Below are 24,168 nucleotides of genomic sequence, written 5' to 3'. Positions count from 1 at the left end.
AGAAGTCGTAGAAGTCGAATTAGTAGTAGTAGTTGTACACTACAAAAACCAGAGTGTTAGAATTAACACCAAGGGTGTTAAATTTAACACTTTCTTGGTATCTATATCGGACAACTCCTCTGGTGTTACTTAACACCATTTTCTGGAATTAGATAATTTCAATTCCACTTTTAGTGTTAATATTTGACAACTCCTCCTGGTGTAGATTAACACCAATATCTGGAATCATAAAAAAATTAAATTCCACTCTTGGTGGTAATATTTGACAACTCCTACTGGTGTAGTTTAACAGCAATATCTGGAATCATAACAAATTCAATTCCACTTTTGGTGTTTATATTCTTGTTGATCCAATGGTCCCACATTCCATATTTCCTATTATCGACCAGTGTAGAAGAACCAATGGTAAACTGATAATTCATAATCGATGTTGGCAACTGTCCACCAATAGGTATATTCGAATCTCTTTTGCATTAACTCCATCACATAAATCATTTGAAGTAATTTCAAGATTAACATTTAAATGATACAGGATGGTACAAAAATATATAATAAATATGCATGTTGTTTCTTGGTTAGTAATCTTATAATCAATATATCTATTGCTAAAACGTTAATGTGATTGTAACAAGATCGGACAAATAATCTATTGGTCAATAATTGCAAAAGGAAAATGCAATTCACAAGATTGATGTGCATTGTCATAATTTGCTTAACAAATCATGATGAATGTATTCTTCTGTGAACAAGTGTAAAGTAATCATTAAGCGCGCGTACACTTTGTGAAAACTTATTCGACCAATCAACCACCTTAAACGAGATCACGTGATGATACTTTCAACACCGAGCATAAAACAACACCATGTTACTTAACACCAAGTAATTATTGATGCATGCTTAAATCTGACCGGTGTTAAAAATATCACCAATGGTGTCAAAAAAATTCAATACCATACTGGTGTTAGAAATTTAACACCCTGGTTTTTGCAGTGTAGTAGTAGTAGTAGTAGTTAGAGTAGTAGTAGTAGTAGTAGTTGCAGGGGTAGTAGTGGTAGTAGTAGTAGTAGTAGTAGTAGTCGTAGTAATAGTAGTGGTGGTAGTAGTAGTAAACAATTAGTAGTAGTAGTAGTCGTAGTAGTTGTATTTGTAGTAGTTGTAGTAGTGGTGGTAGACCTCTAGTAGTATTCGTATAGTATTGTTAGTAGTTTTAATGATAGTGGGATCGGATATTTATAATGTCAATTAAAAATGTATGATCTGTACTATTATTGATTGATTACTTTTTTTTAAAGGGATTTGATATTTTATAACAAAAATGAAACCAAGGAAGCATGAGATTTACCCGGGATTCTGCATATTATGTGTTGGCCAGGAATTTTTCCAGCGAAGACGGCAGGGGTAGAGAAGAGTTTTGGGACGGTCTGCAACATAGTGCCATCGGGCAGTCGCACCATCTTACAATTAAATGATGTCGGTAAGGTGCTTTGCTTGCTGAACTCGCCTGGACAAGATGTTTTCGTCAGCTTCGACGAATCCGATAAAGCGGGCAAGGCTGTGTGGAATAAACACACACACAAAAAAAAATCGCTAGTGAGCTCTTCTTCCTACTGCTCTCCCTCCTCCTATTCCCCTCCCCAATCCTTCCTCTTCCTCCCTTGCCTCCCCTCCTCCTCCTCTTCCCGCTGTCCCTCCTCTTCTACCTCCCCCTTTCTCAGCCATCCCTCCTCCTCACCGCCTCCCCTCCTCCTCACCGCCTCCCCTCCTCCTCACCGCCTCCCCTCCTCCTCCCCCATCTTCTTCCTCTTCTACCTCCTCCTCTTCCACCTCTTCCTCTCCCCCTTTAGTATCATTCTCTTTCTCCCATATTCCCCTCATTCTCCTCCTCTTCCTCCTCAACCTCCTTCTCTTCCTCCTCTTCCTCCCCGTCACCTCTCACCATCTCTCCTTCCTTTCCCCCTTCCCCATCTCCTATTTATTCTTCCCCCCCCCTACCCCTTATGATTGAAATTCCCCTTACAATAGTTTGAAACATTCATTAGGGGGAATTCTCTAAACGTCGAACTATTTATTAGAGATCCCACGTAGATTTTACACCTCGCTCCTATTTCGCTTCATAATGGTAATTTTATGAGCCAACTTTTTCAGCAATATTCGTACAGTCATGAAAATATGACGTATATAATTATGAAGTCACACTTATTCTTACCAAAGAACACACAGGTTACAATGCCAAACAGTAACTTCCACATTACACCGATCTTTTGGTCTTTAGCCTGTGTTTATAAAAAATGTTAACATTGCATAAACAAATAGAACAAGAACAGAAAAATGATGATTAAGATAATGGCTAATGATGCTAATGTTATCACCTACCAAAACCAAGAACGGTATTTTCCAGCAGGATTTCCACTTTCACTGGCCCAAAATATTGGAATGCCCTTCCCGGCACATTAAAAGAAAAACCCTCTATAAGTGGTTTCAAAAATGCCCTCAAGAACTTTTTGTTGCAAACGAATCAGAATAAAGTAGTTCCCCGTTTTTGTTTTTTGGTTCGTTGTTTTTCCCCCGTAATTGTATTTTGTCTGGCATGGGTCATTGAGTGCTCTGTGGCATTCATGTATTTAGTTAACACTGGTTTCAAGTGGTAATTCGTTCGTTTGAGCAAATGCATTTTGTAGGGGCCCCCTATGGGGGCGTCTGGCGGGCCCTTAGCAGCAGAAATTGTGTCTGGCATGGGCCATTCAGTACTCCGTGGCATTCATACAATTAGTTAACACTGGTTTCAAGTGGTACCTCGTTCGTTTGATCAGATGCATTTTTGGGCCCCCCTCAACTGGCCCCAGGGGCCACATGCAGCAGAGGGACTCCGGCAGACGTCCACATTTTGATATCCTAGGTTTTTCCCCAAATGTTCCAATACTCAGATATTGTTACCTCGTTCGTTCGATCAAAGTGATCTTGGCTGCCGGACTATAGGCTATGCCCTTACGTACAACTGATATATTTTGGTTCATTCGAAGTTTTACTTGGAATAAGTGGAATATCAAATTACAAATTATTTTCCAAAACATAATTATATCCCTGTTATACAAACAAAAAGTGAAACGTTGCATCGACTTTTTCACAAGTGTTGCATCAATTATTATTCACCTTTTGCCATTTATATACATTTTCTTTTGAGGCAATAATCCTGTGAATCATCTTTAAATTTAATTGTTTAACTTTATTATAACGAATTTGCATTAATTTAAATGAAAATACATCCTTCTAAACAACTTAATTATCTAAACCTAGAAAGGAATCATGTATTTATTAAAACGGATAACAAGTAAAACGGCTATAAAATAAAATCCAGCACATGGTGGCTATTTCAATATGATTGAAACAAAAACATAAAATACTTAACAGATCAATCTTCAAGGGCTTTAAACAAAAAGATCAGTTAAAGGAGGCACCTTTTCTTTGTTCAAAAGGGCCCTTTTGGGGTACTTAAAAAGGTTGGGGGCACTGTGACCCTTGTCAAACCCCTCCCCCCCTTCTCCCAGGATCCCCGCCTCTAAATTAGCTAGTTTGCTTCGTTTTGGTTTGTGATGTGTGAAAACGCTTGTTATCTTTAAAAAAAAAAAATCATAATTCTAGATCGAAATTATTCAAAAGCTGTGTTAGGTATTAGGGCCAATGTACTTATTTTGAGAAGTGGGGCGTACATTTATTTTATACGTGAAAATACATGTTACGCTAATAACATGCTGAAAGTGGATTGACAATTATGATTCAGCTTCATTGGAATACCTGTCAGCGTCAAATATTTTCAGAGGGGTGGGGTTTGTGAGTGGATCAAAAGGATAGATATTGATAGTATCACCATTATTTTTCGTTGCTATGCACGTTGCGATACAAACAAGCTGGTATTAATGATACGCTGATTAAAAAGAACCAAGACCAATTTGCACTATCAGACAATTAAATATCGACCTTCATCACATTACCTTAATGGAATATTTCCGGCATGGAAAAAGTCTGTATTTTTAATGAATAGATGTATAATTGAATTGCAATAAAGCGTCTCACTTGGATGCTCTTGTTTTGGTAGGATAATGATGGGCATCGTTTTCTCCCAAACGTTGGTACTTTCAATGGCTCATACAATAACAAAGATAGAATACTAGTGAGTTCATTAATCGGACAATGTTATAACGGTTAAATTGTGAACGTTAATTTCTCCCCAAATGTTTATATTTTACTTTTGAGTGCATTCATGCACTCAGCCCCAGCATTTGCAATTCCCAACGAATTTATCTACCCATACAACAAAAATGGGAAGGGGTGGTCTATTTTGGTACTTAATTCTGTTGTACATATAGCTAGTGTGTAAATGGGCGTGTAAGACGTACGGATGGAGAACATTACGTTAGCTAATACCTGCAAGATGAGATTAATATAAAGTAAAATAAGCATGGAGCGTGGCATTAAGAAAGAGCAAATTTGTTTTTCACATTGCAAAAGTGATGATAATTTGTACTTTGTATTGTTACCTCCTAAAAAAAGTTTTTTTAAAATATACCCCGCCTAACTTCAGGATATAATGAAATACATTGTTTGAACGGAACAGAAACAGAAAATACAATTTTACAATCTCATAGAAATGAAAGAAGAAAAAAAGAGAACAAATAAAAATGTCGTAACAGCAACATTGTACATGTATATTGATCTTCTAAAGCATTACCTTTTAACACATGTCATTTAGTAAAGAATTTGCTCGTTGTATTTTTTATTTTTCAAAGCCACTTGCTTTTCTAGAGAAAAATTAATGTTTGAAACAGCTAAACGATGGTCTATATGTTTCCTGTATCTGTTATCAAATATCTTTTTTTTCTCATTAGGATTAAACAAACAAATTCGGGCCATTTCTTTTATATTGAAATGATACAGAGTAAAAATTAAAACTGATATAGGTAGTAGTACTATCTCTATACCAGTCTTGAGACTGACCATATCGGCCTTATATATTAACACTCCCCACAAATATGCTCCATTGTTTCGGGGAACTTTTCACAACAAAGTACATAGTTCTGAGTCAACCAATTTCATTTTACGTTATCTATAATTAGTTAGAAGACAGTTTGTGTTAATTTTGAACTGGGAATTCTTGTTTTAACTTTAATAGTTGATATAGAATTTAGGATATATATATATATATATATATATATATATATATATATATATATATATATATTTCTAATTACTATCTGTAGTATCCATTTTATCTTAATTTTTTTTTGAGAAACAGGAGGTATCAAAAAAATCCTTTTATTTCGAATACGGTAACATTTCTAGGGTGTCATGTTTTCTAGCTGTAACTCTGAATCATTTTTAATAAGTGTAAAAGCCTTGGATACACAATTCTTCCAATCAAAACCTTGTCTAAGTTTCTGTTTATAAGCTACATGTATGGCATGAACAATACTCCTCCAACGCATTACACAATTCGGGGGAACTCCTATTTCAACTATCAAATGGAATTATTAACCCGTAGTTATTTTATTAAGCACTAACAAAGTTTATACCTTTAACATGCACGATTTTAGATTTTTTGAGCCATAATGCATGGCCGTCCAGAGGATTTTTTTTATGTTGGGGACCGGGGTAAAATGCAATCAATTATTGAAAATTTATTGCATTTTCTGTTTGTTTTTTAATTTAGTGAAACTGCCCCCTACCCTAGGCCCCAGGATCAAAACCGTGTCGATGTGCTATATTAGTGCCCTTTTGTGGGGCATTAATCCTCATTACTGTCATTTATGACTTAAGGGCGAGGGTTCCCTAGTTGATAAGCATAGTAGCATACACATGTTTTAGCAGTCACGCAAAACAAACATTGGTAAATTAGGCGAGGTGTCAAAAATATCGATAACAGCAGGCTGCCGCCTCACGTATTGGCGCATCGAGGCTGCAATTACGGCCGAAGCCTGGCTGGGGCAATTATTTTTCTTTTATTAGCCCAGCCGGCTTGCGCCAGGCTGGGATCTGAGGCTCGGTTTCCATTCAAAAAGCGGCAGCAGGCGCATGCTTTTAAATGCCATTTCCTACCGCCAGCGGTAGCCGGCTGAGCTAATTTTAAAAATGCAGCCAGGACGCACAAGTGCAGTTAGCTGCCGCTGGCTGGTATATTTATTTTTGACGCCTCGCCTAAATTGTTATTCAATAAAATCTGAGTATGTATACTTTTATCTAGATCTTTTATTTTAAAATTATTTTTAAAATAATTCCATACATTGGGGTAAAAAAAAAAATATTCCACCTTTATGAGCGACAGTGTAATATCTCGCAGCTGAAAAGGGTCATTTACCAGAGAAGGGGCACTGATGAGAAGGGGAAGGGCCCTTTTTTAATGGGGGACTTATCATTAGGAAAAGGGGCACTTAGTTAGAAAGGAAAAAGGGCACATGTGAAAATATAAGGTGCGCTTATCCGAGTTAAAATGGGGGTAGTTATTAAAAGGAAAAGGGGCACTTGTCAAAGTAAAAGAGGCACGTACCTATCAGATTTAAATAGGACATCTATCCGAGGTGAAGGGGGCACTTCCCGTACCTAACTAGGGGCACTTACTAGAGATTAAAAAGGGCACTTATGATAATGTAAAATGGGTCCTTGAAAAAGTGGGGGCACTCTGCGCCCCCCTGCCCCTGGGAGGGCCGCCACTGCTTCACTGGCTGTGTTGGACACTTAATACCAAGTGGATTCTCGTTACTAAACCTTTTTGGACCTAGCCACAAAGCTTGTGTCTTATTTACATTCAGTTTCAAACCTGACATCTTATCAAAATTATGCAATTACAAAGGGAACTTTTTAGCAGATTCTATACCGTCAAAGACACAATGTTGTATCGTCTGCACATTGAATTATCTTTACCTTGGCATTATTAACAGATATATCGTTTATACTATCGTAATCTCGAATATACCAGGATAATGTTTCGACTGCTAAAATTAATTAAAAGGGAACTTAGCGGATCCCCCTATCGACCCCCTCTCCGAATCGGAAAATATGCAGATGGTTTTCCATTCTTTATCATACTACTATTTATGTTTGTGTAAAGAGTTCTGCCATTAAAATTTGATCCAAACAGGAAACGTCTCAATGTTCCGCTAGAAAATTCCACTCTAGTGAATCCAATGCCTTTTCAAAATCCAGAATAAGCAAAATACCCGATATATTTTTGAGTTTGGTATAATCCATAATATCTTAAATTTTTCTCACAGACTCCCCCATATACCTTTCTTTCACGAAAATCCGTTTATATTCTAGACCTGAACAACAGATTTTCTATAATATTCCAAAATGTTAAATACCATTAACATGAGAAACCATCGTTACCTGGGCTCTTGCCGTTGGCCATTTTTCTAACGGCATTTAAACATTCACCAATTGAAAGATTGTTTTTACACTTTACAATAGGGCCTCCACGGAAAACAGTATTTAACTACTGATGGAGCCACCCTACTTAAAAAAGACTAATAAATAAAATAAATAAATAAAACAATGTCGCCTTCTTTTAGACAGCGGATAAACGTACTATATAATATACATGTAGAATCATGTTGAGTATTCTTATAAATTCTTGACCTGTACACATTTTTATAATATGCAATCTGCATAGACAATATTAGTTCTGGATTAACAAGCTCAGTGCAATCATCTGTTATCAACTTTTTACACTGCTCCTTCCGCGAGTTTCGCTTTTCAAGGCATTAAGGCAAAACAAATACTTGTACTCTTTTGCCAATACATTCATAAAAACACAATTTTAGCAACGACTTGAATTAAAATAACATAGTATGCGGGTAAATAACAGAACTATTCACAATCTTTTTATCGTAACATTTATAAATTGTATATTGCGCACAATTTAAAATAGTATTCAGGAGAGTATATTTCTCGTTTCTATATTTCCTTACCTACAACTAATATCTGTTGGCTGACTTGAAGTTCTACTTTGAATAAGTAGAATATCAAATGATAAGTTATTTTCCAACACATAATCACATCTTTGCAATCCAAAAAAAGTGAAACCTTGAATCAACTTTTTCACAAGTGCATAAATTATCATTCACCATTTGCGATTTAAACAATTCTTTTGAGGCAATAGTCTTGTGAATCATCTTGAAGTTAAATTGTTTAACTTTATTATTACGAATTTGCTTTAATTTAAATGAAAATGCATCTTTTTAAACGAAGTCATTATCTAAATCTAGAAATGTATCATGTATATGTATATATCAAAACGGGCATGAAGTAAAGCGGCAATGAAATCAAATCAGGCTCATGATGGCCATTTGACTATGATTTAAACAAAAACATGAAATACTTACCATTTTACAAATCAATCTTCAAGGGCTTCCAAATATGATCCAACAGCACGATGATAACCTGACGTCTTTCTCGGATTAAAAAATGAACAAATTTGATAAGGAAGGAAACTGCTGTTTGAATACAGAAAGGCGGGAATTATTAACCATAAGATTCGAACTGTAGCACTACAGCTATCGATCAACAGAGATCAATTAAATCGCAGGAAACATATGACTGGATAACTGCGTTCGACCAATTGTAAATGGTAAATGAAACGTTTGTCCTTCTCTGCAGGCGGTGAGCTTATTCGAGAATGGGATTGATATGAACAGATAGAATAAAAAGGAAATACCGTCAATTGGTCGATCAAAATTATGATGCTGATTGGTGGATTGATATTAATGGGATAGATGATTGGATAACTCTGCAAGGGATGGAGCTAATGTGATGATTGTTTGGTTTTAGTTTTTGTTTGTAAAGTCACCCATTACTTAAGCAGCTTGTTGTATTGTGAACAGAATTCATGGGATAGCTTTTAACGCCGATTATTGTTGTTTCTTTGTTTTTTGTTTATTGCTTTTGTTTGAAAAAAACGCTCGTTATCTCAGAAACATTATACCTCGAGTTAGGGGATAGCTCCTTGAAATAGCTATTAGCCCAGATAATATTTGTTAGTCTATTTGTTTTTTGCTTATGTTTAAGAAAACGCACATTATCTCAGAAACATCCACATTTTTGATCGAATTTAGGGGTTAGCTCTATTAGATAGGTATTAGCGCCGATGAACGTGTTCTGAGGGTTGGGACGTACATAATTTTGCTCGTGAAAATAATTGTTACGCTAATAACATGCTAAAAGTGAGTAAATTATGAGTCAGCTTCATGGAATACTTTTCAGCGTCAATAATTTTAAGAGAGGTGAAGTTGTATTTTTTGTTTGGGGAAAACACAAGTTACCTTAGCAACATGTTGAGTGGATCGAAACTATGGGACAGCATTAAGGGATAGCATCGACCATTTTTGTTGTTGAAGTTACGATAGAAACAAGCTGATCAAATTGATAGATATGATACAAGAAGAAGAAAAACCCGAACGTTATGCACAAACAGTCGATCGGATATCGAGCCTCATCATAATCAATAACACCGCCTCGTCACACTTTAATGCTTTCACTTCGGTATAATAATGGATGACATCGTTTTTCTCCCAAACGTTAGTACTTTCAAAGTTTTGTTTATTCGAATTCTGAGAATAAAATAGGGTTCATTACCCTGGACGAGGTTTGCAATTGTGAAATAGAAAAACTCTCCCTTTTTCGGAAGAAAGAACCCTATTTCATCTCCCGACGTATCATGAAAAACCTTTGAAATGACGAACATCCGGAGAAACGCACCTTGGAATTGTGAACCGTAGGAATAAAGAATCTTTCTGATTATTAAGTCTTGGGAATTATGTATCTCCGAGATAATGAACTTTCGGAATCATAAAACTTCGACAAAAAACTAAATAAACTCGGTTTAGTAGGTTAATTTACCGAGAAGGTTACATTTAGGCTAACCAAATTAATGAGTCATTTTAAACTTCACGTGGGTCATCATAATTATTATCCCGACTAAAACTTTCGTCAAAATAAACAAACAAATAATTATCTTGCTTACAAAGAGAGAAATGCAAATGAAATTTCTAATTTTACACCTGAATGTTGAATTTTGAGACATTTAGGAATTACCAAAATATTGAATACCTATCGGCACAATGGTTTTTAGAGAAGTGGGTTTTGTTTTCTTTTGTTTGTTTGTTTGTTTGTTGTTGTTGTTGTTGTTGTTTTTTTTTTTTTGGGGGGGGCACACGTTACCTTCGAAATATGTTGAGTGAAGCGAAATTATGGGATAGCATGACAGGATTTATATTTATAGCATCAACCGTTTGTGTTGTTGAAATGGACGTTACGATAGAAACAAGTTGATTAAATTGATAGGTATGATACAAGAAAAAAGGGAACCCAACCGTTATGCACAATCAGACAATTTGATATCGAGCCTCATCACATTACCTGCCCAACACATACTAATAACACGTCACACTTCAATGCTCTTGCCTTGGTGGAATAATGGATGACACCGTTTCCTCCCGAAGGTTGGTACTTTCAAAGGTTTGTTTATTCGAATTATGAAAATGAAATAGGGTTCACGTACTCTGAACCAGGTTTGCAATTGTGAAAATGAAAATTCTCTCTTCGGTTCAGGAGTAAAAACCCTATTACATCTTTCGACTTATCATTATAAGCCTTTGAAATGACGAGCGCTAGGATAAACAAACATCAGAATTATGAACTGTTGGAACAAAGAATCTTTCTGATTAATAAACCTTTGGAATTATGAACCTTCGGAATTATGTTCTTCGAGATAATGAACTTTTGGAATCATAAAACTTCGACAAAAAAAAGAAGAAATAAACTTGGTGTAGAAAATTAATTGTCCGACAAGGTTACATTCAGCTTAACCAAATTAATGAGTAATTTTAAACATCATGTTGGTCATCATATTGTCCCGACCGAAATTTTCTTCAAAACAAACAAACAAATAATCATCATGCTTCCAAGAAGACTAATGGAATTGAAATTTCTCATTCTACACCCAAATGTTGAATTTTGAGACATTTAGAAATTATGAGATTTGGAATACTTATCGGCCCCAATGGTTTTTGGAGAGGTGGGGTTGTATTTTGTTTGTTTGGGGGAAACGCATGTTACCTTAAAAACATGTTGAGTGAATCTGAATTATGGGATAGCAGTATTGGATAGATACTGATAGCATCGACCATTTTGTTATGTTGTTGAAACGCACGTTGCGATAGAAACGAGCTAGTATTAAGAGGCATGATATATATATTAAACAAACCGTTATGCACTGTCAGATAATTTAATATCAAACTTCATCACATTGGCTTCATGTATATTTCCGGCATGAAAAAGTTTAAATAATGCATGGATTCATGTATAATTGAATTGTAATAATGCGTCAAGCTTAGATGTTCTTGCTTTGGTAGGATCATGGATGGCATCGTTTCTCTCTCTCTCTCTCTCTCTCTCTCTCACACACACACGCAAACACGCACCCACTCACAATACACTTGCACAACACACTCACCAACTCATACACAAAGATCGTTTAAACACTTTTTCATTTTAAGGTTTACCTTGTTTTGCTTGTTTTGCTTTAGTTTTTTTGAGGCCGCCATCCTTGTCAAGCTTTGCTTATGATTGCGGTGTCCTGCACTTTTCCAACAGAATAGTTCGGATAATAATTTATGTTTATATGTTAAGGAAATATTAAGTTTCGTTATTATATGTACATATATTATGTAAAAAAAACAACATTTTGACAAGAAGAAAATATTGTTTGTTTATGTTGTATTATACCTTACATTTATATGTTCTTTGTTATTCAGTTATATTTTATATGGAAAAAATGCAGAAATAAAATCAAATAAAATCAAATAACTTCACACAAGCGCCCCCCCCCCCCCGAGAACGGTGGTCCGGTACTTTACCAGTAGTACTTGCAAAAATATCTCGAGTGTATAAACTGTGTTGTTATCAGTGGCGTCGATCGCTCGACGTTTCATTAACTTATTAGAGAAAGAAGACGATTCGTTGTACTGTTTTCGACTCTTAATCCTTGTCTGAATACAGTTCCCACCCCCTCCCGCGCGAAACGCGGAAGCTTTGGCGTTTCATTTGATTATTACTCTTAATCCTTGTTTGAATTCAGAAGCCTCGCTGTTTCATTAAATTAATACTCTTAACCCTTGTCTGAGTTCATTTTTCGCCGATCCCGTGCAAAGCGCGGAAGCTTCCACGTTTCATTAAATTATTAGAGAAAGAAGACGATTTGTTGTATCGTGTCCTTGTCTGAATTCAGTTTCCAGCAATCTGGTTTCCATTGTCAACACAAAAACCTTCCAATCATCACTGTACACACTATAGTTTGGCATATTGCAAGCTTTGCATGGCACGCACACGCATGAGCTGACTAGCCATCCGGGTAAGTTCAAAGTCCGACCAGACCCATGTACTATCAGCTGGTTACCACGCACCGCGCCGATATCGAGTGTCGCGAGTATTATTGTGTCGCGTGCCAGCTAGGAATACATGGATTTTGTGAAAGAAAGTTTAAAAATAACACTAACAAGCGTCATTTGTGGCTGTCGGCTGTGTGACAATTTCGTAAAAGAAGCATAATGATATACATCAAATATAATTGCAGAGGGTGCAACCCCTCTTCCAATGCAGGGCCATTATGTCCAGATATCTCCTCGGAGATCGAGGAAAATACACAAGAATATAAGAAATAATAATGTTCCGTACACGCATAAATTGTTTTAAAAATGTTCGCTCTTAGGGCTTTGTCAAGTAATGATTTTATTTAACTTTCAAAGATATTATCATTATGCATCAAAATATGCGCAGCCTATCCCCATAAATGCGCCAAGGTGCAAGGAGAGGGGGACACGAATAATTACGTCACGAAGAAATATGAAGGAGTTTCCAAATGAAAAGGAGGTTGATATGATTTCTTTTATAAAAAATATATAAATAAAATTAATGGTTTTTTTTTGTACAAGTCAATATGTATTATGCTGCGGGATCTCGCCAATAGGAGGCGCTGTCCAGTGAGTCTAATCGTAGGTATAAGCTTTTTTTCCTCTGTTCTTTCCGTTCATAGTAGAAAATACTAATCACCCTTTCCCGATGCTGGGTTGAATATAACGTGATAAAAGAAGTTCACTAATTTCAATTTTATATCCGCAAATTCTGTCTGTTGTACATCACGTCTTTTCAATTGTTCTCAATCATGTATACCGCTTATTATCATTTTTTAAATACATCATTTAAAATGTTTCTCCCTTAATCATCTTTTTACAATCTGTTACTTTGTATTTCTTCCATTCAAATCCATTTAACTTTTGTATTTCTATGACTTAAAAATCTCTTACTTCATTATCTTCTCATATTCTTTCACTCTTTTGTTTTCCTCTCTTTTAAATCATCTCACTCCCTTTAATTAAACGATTCGCTCCCTTTACCACCTTCGCTTATTCTTGCAATCTTTATCTGAGTCTTCCTTTAAAATTATATCACTCTATCATACATCTCTTTCATGACAATTTCTCTCACTTTACATCAATATCTTCTCACATTCTCTCACTCTTTATCTCTTCCTTTCGAGTTCTCTCACTAAATTATACATCTCTTTCATTACAACTTGTCTCAATTTCTCCTTTCCACACATTTTTATGTACCGTGTATCTTTCTTTTTCTTACTCAAACAAACACAACTGACAGGATAGTAATTGAAACTAATTATTGCACGTCAAACAAACATTTAATCACTAATGCTACTATTTCAATGACTTCAGAAAATGAATCATACTGTAAAAGTGGCAACACCCACTGTATCAAGTTTGTCTATTTACATCTGCTTTACTTATAATAAATGTAATGATTAACTTGTAAAATAATGTTTATAGTCATAGCAATAGTAATGATAATAATAATAATAATGATAATAATAATAATAATAATAATAATAATAATAATAATAATAATAATAATAATAATAATAATAATAATAATAATAATAATAACTAGACATAAAATACTTGTTTGGAACAAGTATAGGTGGGCTGGTCAACTAAAATTTGAGACAAAATAGAGCAAAAATAAGCGAGATACTGCTAAAAACCAATGTCGTGTAGATTAATGATGTGAACGAAATTCACCTTCCATAGGCATAACACGCAAATTAAGAAATTTCTGATATGTGCCCTTTAATCGTAATTTTCACTATGATGACTGAGCTCGTAGAGAATTTTCTTAGCTACAACATATCGAAATTTGGAAGAAAATCGATCAATATTTACAGAGATACAATCAATTTTACATAAATATGCTGACTTCATAATATTCAAATTCTTATTTTTAGTTCCAAGGCCATTTTAGTGATGTCACGATACACTTAATGGCCAAATGAGACATAAAATCATATTTCCGACTCATACTCTATCCAAATATGAAGAAAAAATTTGGGGTCTAGGTGCATTCCAAAGAGCTATAATGGATTATGTATAGGCATGTTTTTGCCCATAATATGCTATGTATTACCTAGGCTCGCGCGCACGGACATTTATGTTAAACGGCCGCTCATTCAGTTATTAATAGTCAAAAAGAGATAAACATGGAATCAATTTGTTTGTAAAAAAAGTGTGGAATATCATGAAAGAAAAAAAAATAGCGATTCTATGTTGTGTAATAGTTTTACGCGCGAAAACGCGCGCGCATGCACGTGTGCGCGATTTTTTATAAAATGCTTAAAATGGCCTAAAACGTATGCAAAATAATTTTGAGACTATTTTGAGCATTTTGAAATTTTGCGCGTGCACTGACGCGCGGACGTACGCGCACGCGCCCGTCTTTTGACCTGAAATTGACCGGACGGATAACGACCTGGATCATGATAAATATGAATGAGAATTGACTTTTGGTTATGAAGATATGATCATGAGTTGATTTTCAGAAAATTTCACAAAATCGCGGCTAGATGACGTCATCAGTCAAGGTCAAAGTTGAAAACTTTGCTGTCCTTTGTCCATATGCCTATACATCTGTGCGCCAAATTTCAAGGCATTTGATTCAGCCATTTTGAAGTTATCTTGTCCACAAAAAAGTGGGTGGAATTAAGAAAAATAAATAAATAAATAATAAAGGCAATTTTAACAAAATTATAAGGTGGTCTGTATTAGATACAGCCCACCTGATAATTATATTAGCAATTTTGATACTATCAATATTATCATCAAAATGTAGGCGCCTATCAATTTGATTCTTGTTTTTTTAAATATTGTTTAACTTACTCTTTTAAAAACTTCAGGCGGTGCTGAAAGTGCAAAAGCACTGTTCATTACAATCGCAGACCCATTCACGAACGAGAATATACCCTTTTACCCTCACCATCGACAATATTTTCACACTGCATTATGATATGATAAAGTTGGTATTAATCTTGCCTTCATTATTAAAAAAAGCTCACTCATTTGCTTTTAATATGTGTGTTTCTTTCAGGTCACAATGTATATTTGTTTTCAAGTTTCATTTTTTTGCTGGAACGCACTGTATAGTTAACAATTTATAAACCGAGCATCTTACTTTAGATTACCTCATATTTCACACCAAAACCATATTGTTTTACTTTAAGTTTGAAAGATGAAATATTGATTTTTATCTTTCTGTATACGTTTGCCTTTTCTTGAATTACTTATATGACAGGAGGTCATATATTGTACATAGTTTTCATCGAAATTTTGCATTCCTTCATTGTATTCGATTTATTTAGGTTATGATTGTGAATTATAGAATAAAATAAACTTGACACGTAAAACAAGTAAATAATGTCATAAATTGCCATGCAAACAAATTTCGACACATCGACGTTACAATATTTTTTTTCGTTGTTCACTAGTTCTATTCGTATCTGAAGTACAAACTCATTACTCGAGAACACAGACAGATATGTATATTCATATGTATATATATATATGTGTATGAGTATTTACATGTACATGTATAAGTAAATACATTGTATATGTATACATGTGTGTATATTTGTATTATAGACCCTAAGAATACTTTACCACTGACACAAACTGCACTTTTATGTCGTAATAAAATAGCATTGACGTTTCATCAGATCATGAAGCACTAATTATTATTATACAATGAAGTTTGAACACAGTCTCTTGGCAATACAAATGAGATTCTATAAAACACAAAAAGAACAAACCACCACTAATGATAATCATCCATATGATAATGGGTAAATTGCTCGAATGTAAAGATGTAAAGTGCTCCGTCTTTAACACTCTTTTTAAAGTGCTCTTTGTGTAAAAGTTAGTGCATGGAACGACAAAAAACCACTAACTCGAACATTCCTAAAAGCTCCGATAGACTTATACAAACAATGATAAAAGAACGAATCCTGATTATATATTATATATTTTTTTTTTTTTTTTTTGGGGGGGGGTATTCCCTTGCCATTTAGGTGTTCAGATGCAATCAGTGGTGCAACCAGGTGGTATGAAAAATTGGAATAAACAAATTCAATTTTTATATCCCCACTTCTTTCTCGCATATGAATCTTACTTGTATGGAGCAATACCGATCACGCCATACACTATATTGACCCTTACACCGAATACGAAAACAGTTTACATTATCATCGAACGAATACTGGTCAAAATTGCTATATGTAAGACTCGATCCGTCTAGCCACCTTGTCTCACTGGGACTCAAGCCGGTCAGCCCGATCCAGTAGAAATAAATGTTCGAGTCACTGAGGTACTGAACACTCCGCGCGATGAAGTCCTCTTCCTCTTGCGACTCGATAAAGACCAGATGGGATCCGTATTGGGAACAAGCTGAAACCGCGGAAGCATGATTCACCCAGCGAGTGCTGAAATTGTAGAAGGACCCGCCGAATTCACAATCCACCGGAGGGGATGAGCATGCTGAAAAGATGAAAATACAATATGTAAATTACTCAATTTTAAGAAAGTAGACAAAGTGTTTATTTGGGTAGAAACTGAAATATTTAAAGAAAAATAGATAATGATGATGATGATGACGAAAATAATAATAATAATAAAAGTCGATGCAAAGACATGAACAAAATTATAGCTATAAAAATCAATACCTACAGGAAATTTGCTCACCATCGCAGATATCAATGGTATTTCATACAGTTATTTTTGTTTTTATGAATGAAACATAGGGGAGGAGGAGGGAAGGGAGAGAGCGAGAGCGAGAGAAAGAGCGAGTGAGAGAGGCAGACAGACAGACAGAGAGATAGAGAGAAGGGGAAAGTGGTAGTGGCAAGACCCATTATAATGATGATCAAATGCATGACGTCAATGTATTGTTTCTATTACTCAGACTCGGATAAAGACTGAAAGAGTGACAATATTAAAAGGCATTTATATAGCATCTTTCTAGACAACTATATTCCGAGGCGCACTAATAATTAACCCGGCTTTAGCCTTGCTGCCATTACGGCGCTCCAGTATTTCAAGGAATTAATTCTTACTAGGTTCCCATTTATCTCATCTGGGTCGGGTGTGGCAAATGGAGATTGATGCCTTGCCAAAGGACATTAATGCCGTGTCGGGGATTGAACCACGACCTTTGAATTTCAAGTCAAATGCTTAAACCACTCGACTAACACACAAAGATGAAGAGAGAGCGAAAGAGGGATGGAGGGGGTGGTCGGTGAATAGGGAGGGGAGAAAGAGGGAGAGGGGGAGATAGAGAAAGAGAGGGAAGGTGTAGTTGCTTGACACATTATAATAATGATCGAAAGCATGACATCATTTCATTGTTTCTCTTACTTACTGGAGGCGGTGGTTTCTTGCGATGTCGTTGTGGCTGACACCGTGGTCATAGGCCTCGTAGCCGTCTTGGTCGCCACGTCCGTAGTCGATAAATCTGCTGACTCTGAAACGTTTGAAGGTTGTTGCAAATGAAACCACACTTACAAAGCATTATGATTATGAATGACAACCTGAACATGATTACAGAAGGCCAAAACGAAGACAATTGTGCTCCCTGACAACATATAAATTGTATTAGTTTATTTATTTTATAAGGTATTATTTTGTGTCAGCTAATTTAGTGGTGCTTTGTCAAAGCCCAAGATAATTTTGTCCAATTAATATATCTAAATGTGTTCCTATGGCGTGTTTGTTGTCATTAAACTCGTGGGCAAACGAACGAGACGGGTACCTCCTCCTTTTAGCGAAGCCCGTGACAGGAAAGGGATAAAGGCTGAGGGGGAGGGGGGGGGGGAGAAAGAGAGGGGAAAGCATTTTCTTAGTCAGGGTACGGGGATAGGATCAAGTGGGGGGGGGGGGGAATAGAAATCAGAAAATGCTTTTCCTGTGGGAATCCCAATTCTATCAAAAAGTTCGAAAAGAGGACCGCGAGTTACTTTTCTTTTTAATCATTATCATCATCAGCATCATCTTCTTCTTCTTCTTCTTCTTCTTCTTCTTCTCCTTCAGTTGCAGTACCGGCCACCGTCTTGTATTGTCGTACTGGTAAAATTACCGGCACAATTTGTATCATCACGTACTTAGTCAAAAATTATTCTTTCACATGATTAGTAATAAGAGCTTCCATTACATTTTTTTTAGAGGGGGCGTTTCCAAAACTGGTTATAGCTTACATTGCAAATTTTAGGAAATTCACAATGTTATTTCTTATATATTTTTTTGTTTGTTTATGAATGAAAGAGGGGAGGAGAGGAGGGGTGGGGAGGAGAGGAGGGAGGGAGGGAGATATAGAGAGAGAGAGAGAAAGAGAAAGAGAGAGAGAGAGAGAGAGGGGGAGGGAGATAGAGAGAGAGAGAGAGAGAGAGAGACAGAGAGAGAGAGAGAGAGAGAGAGAGAGTGGAGAGTAATAGTTGCTAGACCTACCACTGAATTTATTGCATTGTTTCTCTTACTCAGAGTCAGATAAAGACTAAAAGAGAGATGAAGAGAGAGAAAAGGGGAGGGGTGGAGGTTAGGTGGCCAGTAGAAGGAGACGGGTGGTGAAGGGGACGGGATAGAGAGAGGAAGAGAGAGAGAGAGAAGGAGAGAGAAAGAGAGAGAAGGGGGTAGTGGCTAGACAAATTATATTAAAGATCAAAAGCATACTTACTGGATGTGATGGTGTCTTGCGATGTTGTTGTGTCTGATATCGTGGTCGTAGGGCTCGTCATGGGCTTGCCCGTCGCGTCCGTAGTCGATAATTCTGCTGACTCTGAAACGTTTGAAGGTTGTAACAAATGAAACCAAAAATACAAAGCACTGAGATTATGAATGACAACCTATACATGATTGTAGAGGACCAAAATGAAGAAAATTCTGCTCCCTGACAAAAAATAAATTGTGTTTCTAGATTAAGTGGTGCTTTGTCAAAGCCCAAGTAAAATTTTACCGAATAATTTATCTAAATGTGTTTGTTGTCATTAAACTCGTGGGCGAACGAATGAGACGGTTACCTGCCCCTAAATAAGGTTTTAGCGACGCCCGTGACAGGAAAGAGATAAAAACTGAGAGAGAGAAAGAGAGGGAGAGAGAGAGAGAGAGAGAGAGGGGGGGGGGGGGGGGGGAGAAGGGGTGGAGTGAGAGAGAGAGAGAGAGAGAGAGAGAGAGGGGAAAGTTGTTTCTCTTACTGGAGGTGGTGGTTACTTGCGATGTCGTTGCCTCTGATCGTTTCGGTATCGTGATCGTAGGGCTCGGCTCGGACTTGGTTTTGGCTTCCGTTTTCGCCGAATCTGAACGGAATAAAAAACAAAGAAAAAATTGTTCAATGAGTGGGGGAGCCGGAGTCAGGGAATGATTTGGAAATAGACATACAGAGACACAGAACGCGCGAAGAGTATAGAAGAAGATAAAGACTGAAAGAGAGATGAAGAAAGAGAGAAAGGCGGAGGGGTGGAGGGAGTGGTCAATGAAGGGGTGAGGGTGGTGAAGGGGGAGTGGAAAGAGAGAAAGGGAGAGAGAGAGAGAGAGAGAGAGAGAGGGGGGTATTGGCTTGACACATTATAATAATGATCGAAAGCATGACATCATTTCATTGTTTCTCTTACTTACTGGAGGCGGTGGTTTCTGGCGATGTCGTTGTGGCTGACACCGTGGTCATAGGCCTCGTAGATGTCTTGGTCGCCACGTCCGTAGTCGATGATTCCACTGACTCTGAAACGTTTATAAAAAATGAAGCCACACGTTTAAAGTAATAACATTAGGAATGACACCTCAACAGGAATAGAAGGCCAAAACGAAGAACATTTAAAAAAAATAAACTTTAACAGTTTATTTATTTTATGAGGACTGTATAGTTTGTGTCAGGACATTGGGTTTAGTGGGTCTAAGTCAAAGGGTCTTATTTTGCCAAATCATTTATCTAAATGTATTGATATGGCGTGCCTAATTGTTGTTAAACGCGTGGACAAAATAATTAGACGGTCACTTACCCCTTAAACAAATGTTTTACCGACGCCCGAGATAGGAAAGGACTTTTAAAAAGTCAGATAAAGACTGAGATATACAGATAGAGAGAGACAGAGACAGAGAGACAGAGAGACAGACAGACAGACAGAGAGAAAGGAGAGAGAGAGAGAGAGAGAGAGAGAGAGAGACTATAGTGGCTAAACCTAGAGGCCCGAATTCAAGGAGGTTTGTCGACAAACCTTCTTTGTGAATTCGGGCCATCGTGATATTAATCACATGACGTCATTTTAATGTTTCTCTTACTGGAAGTTGTGGTTTCGTCGCGGACTTGGTTTTCACTTCCCATTGTGAACGAAATGGAAAAAAATGTATTAAATTGAGTGGGGAAAAGAGAGCCGGAGTCAGGAAATGATAGAAAAACAAATAGATAGAGACAAAGAATGTGCGAAGAGGGAAGAAGAACAATAACAGCATCAAGAAAGTTGTCGTTAAACTTATAGGCAAAATATATATTTAAATAATTAACGTACACTGTCCCCTTCTCAAGTGTTTTAGCGACGCTCCTGAAAGAAGGACAAATAAAAATAAGACTATAAAAATAAGAATTAGACGGTCACTCCCCCCCCCCCTCCTTAAAGAAAATGTTTTAGTGACGCCCCGAAAGGACCGAAAAATAGTATAGAGATATCGACTGCTTCAAGAGGCCTTGCTGTTTAATAGGCTCAAGATGTGCAAGCTCTCGAGAGCCTATACATCAGCCAGACCTCGAATATTAAAGCATTCGATATGTCTTCAATATGCTGAATTGAAACAAAAATCTACCAAGAATTCTCACCTTATTCTTTTATTGAGTAAAGATCGGTTAAAACACGCGTCGCAGAAGGGAAATTTTAACACTTAAACCATAGTGGGTATCGCAGCAAATTTTACTATTTTCATGGTAACCGAAATTTTGAGGGATCTCACTTTTGGACTATTAACCGGTATTGGCATTTTTTGTTTCTTTACGGGAATGGCCAAAATCACGACTCCAATTTCGACCAATCAGATGGCTGGATTCCTTAAGTGAGGTATATCAAATCAGATAAAGACCGAGAGAGAGGGAGAGAGAAAAAAAGGGGATATAGTGGCTAGACCCATTATGATAATAATCAAATGCATGACGTCATTTCCATGAAGCTATTGCCTAGACACAGAGGCGGCCCTCCCGGGGGGGGGGGGGCAGGGGGGCACAGTGCCCCCCCCACTTTTTCAGATACCCAAAAGTGCCCCTTTTTAGATAGGAAAAGTGCCCCTTTTATTTTGTAAGAAGTGCCCCCTTTTACATAGGAAAGGTGCCCCTTTTACTTTGAAAAGTGCCCCTATTACTTAGTAAAAGTGCCCCTTCCCCCTTTTCACCTCTGACGAGTGCCCTTTTTATTTTTGACACGTGCCCTTTTTCCTTCGACATGTTCCCATTTTCCTTTGCAATAAGTGTCCATTTTCCATTCTCATCAATCTTGAAATTATCTTGAATAAGTGCCCTTTTCAATATCTAGGAAGTGCCTCTTTTCAGGTACGAGAAGTGCCCCTTTTCACTTTTAATAAGTGCCCCCTTCACCTCTGATTATTGCCTTATTAAAAACCGAAAGGTGCTCCTTTTACTTTGACAACTTCCCCTTTTTCCTTTGTAAGAAGTGCCCCTTCTCCTTTTTAATAACTACCCCTTTTTTAAACTCGGATGAGCACACCTTTCATTTTAACATGTGCCCCTCTTATTTTCGAATAAGTGCCCCTTTTCCTTATGATAAGTGCCCCATTAAAAAGAGAGAGCTCCTTCCCCTTCTCACAACTACCCCTTTCCCTTTCTAATAAGTGTCCCTTTTCCTTATGATAAGTGCCCCCATTAAAAAGAAAGAGCTCATTCCCCTTCTCATAACTGCCCCTTTTAAAAATCTGAAAAGTGCCCCCTTTTCATTCACCAAATGCACATTTTCCTTTATTATAAGTGCCCCCTTTACATTTTCATAAGTGCCCCTTTTCATATCTGGTCAGTGCCCCTTTCAACTCTGATAATTCCCCTTTTAATAATGATACGTGCCCCTTTTCCTTTCTAATAAGGGACCTATCCCCTTTTCACCTCTTATAAATGCCCTTATCAAAATCTGATGGGTGTCCCTTTTCCGTCAACAAATGCCTATTTCCTATTTTCGTAAACGCCTCTTTTTCATCACTGGTGAGTGCCTCTTTATAGGTGAAAAAAATGCCTCATTTTCACCCTTATAATTATCCTTTGTACTTTGACACGTGCTCCTTTTCTTTTCTAATAAGTGTCTTATCCCTTTCGATAATTGTCCCCTTTTCATGTAATCATTAAACGTGCCCCTTATTTAAAGCGACTAAGAGCAATTTCCCCCAAAGTTCGCTCGCTGTGCGGGTAAGCCTGAATCCTATGACCGGGGTAATAATATATATATATCTGTAAAGCACTTTGAGAGGGCCTTCGGTCCTGAAAAGCGCTATATAAGAACTAGCTATTATTATTATTATTATCAAAGGTCTTTTCAGTCTTCCGTTATGAGAATGTGCTTATAACCCAATCACGATTGGCTTTTTTCCTCTCTATAAGATGTAATTTTTCACACTGCGACCTCACAGATCTTTAAAATTTTTCTCGCTCGCTTCGCTCGCTCGTAAATGCATATTCAGACATCACACCCAACTGTAAAGTATGATGCTTAAGCGATATCTTGTATGATGTATGAAGAGAAACAAATATTGAAATCATCCCTGATAATGTAATCACAATGTAGGGGTATATACCAATGTCTAAAAAATTGTATATTTTCGCTTTGAGATTTCCCACTGTAGGTGCCCCTTTTTTTCCAGAAAGTGCCCTTTTTTGTTAGTGCCCCCTCACTTTGGAAGTCGCTCGGCCGCCCCTGCCTAGACATACCAGAGGTAGTGGTGCTTTGAGATGTCGTTGTGTCTGAGCGTTCCGTCATCGTAGTCGAAGGGCTCGTCGTAGGCTTGTTCGTCGCTTCCTCCGTTGACTCTGTGAAGAAGAAAAAAACATGGAGTCGATGACAAGGCATTATATCTCCTCTGAAATTATCTTACCGCCGGCTGTCTCCAGGCGCTCTTGGTCAGGGAGAGGGGATAGGATCAAAGCGGGGGGGGGGGGGGGGGGGGGGTGTGGGGGAACAAATAGAAATCGGAAAACATTTTTCCTGTGGGAATCCCAATTCTATCAACAAATTCCGAAAGAGGACCGCGAGCTTTTTTTCTTCTTAAACTTCATATTTTACTTCTTCTTCTTCTTCAGTTGTAACTACTGAATTTCGTTTACCCCCTGTAGAAAATCTCTTCATGCTCTTTGTTCATTAATTAGCCACCCCTCCCCCTCCCCTGATACGTCTATGTTGATATTACACCTACGTTCATCGCAGTGTTTCCCTTGAAACCCACTTGAGCAGGTACAGTTGTAGCCTACCATAGTCTCCTCACAACAGCCGTTTTTACAGAGATTTTTGCCACAATCTGCGAAATAAGTAATAAACGGGATAAAACTTAATATTGATTAACAAATTATCATTACACTTTGTTCTGTTTGGTGTGAAAAGATATATTTTCGGGATTTTCACAAATTAACATAAAAAAGATATAGCAAGACTAATGATAATGCATTTTTACCAGGGCTTAAACATGTCAAACGCCACGGAGACCATACTCCATAGCCATCGGATACCCATTTCATTGGTGTCAGTGCCCATTCTCTAAATTCACTGTT

At 37.1% G+C, this 24,168-nt stretch overlaps 1 protein-coding gene across 3 annotated transcripts; it reads right to left on the bottom strand.

Annotated features, from left to right (window-relative positions):
- Positions 1-16,851: 16,851 nt before the first annotated feature.
- Positions 16,852-23,427, bottom strand: LOC115923103 (A-agglutinin anchorage subunit-like). Of its 3 annotated transcripts, XM_030983309.1 has the most exons (3): positions 23,335-23,427; positions 20,043-20,144; positions 18,881-19,206 (listed from the first exon to the last, which is right to left on the bottom strand). In XM_030983309.1, exons 1-3 carry the CDS (start codon positions 23,381-23,383, stop codon positions 19,082-19,084), a joined length of 276 nt encoding a protein of 91 aa, XP_030839169.1. In that variant the 5' UTR covers positions 23,384-23,427; the 3' UTR covers positions 18,881-19,081. The 3 variants fall into 3 exon arrangements, 1 of the variants encoding a protein (XP_030839169.1); XR_004063786.1 differs by lacking the exons at positions 18,881-19,206; positions 23,335-23,427 and adding an exon at positions 16,852-16,916 and having other exon boundaries at positions 20,043-20,346; XR_004063785.1 differs by lacking the exons at positions 20,043-20,144; positions 23,335-23,427 and adding an exon at positions 19,622-19,712.
- Positions 23,428-24,168: the final 741 nt, after the last annotated feature.

Source organism: Strongylocentrotus purpuratus, unplaced genomic scaffold, assembly GCF_000002235.5.
Source record: "Strongylocentrotus purpuratus isolate Spur 01 unplaced genomic scaffold, Spur_5.0 spur5_scaffold_13, whole genome shotgun sequence".
NCBI classification, from domain to species: domain Eukaryota; kingdom Metazoa; phylum Echinodermata; class Echinoidea; order Camarodonta; family Strongylocentrotidae; genus Strongylocentrotus; species Strongylocentrotus purpuratus.
Note: the sequence above shows the minus strand (reverse complement) of the source record. Positions and strands in the feature narration are given on the sequence as shown.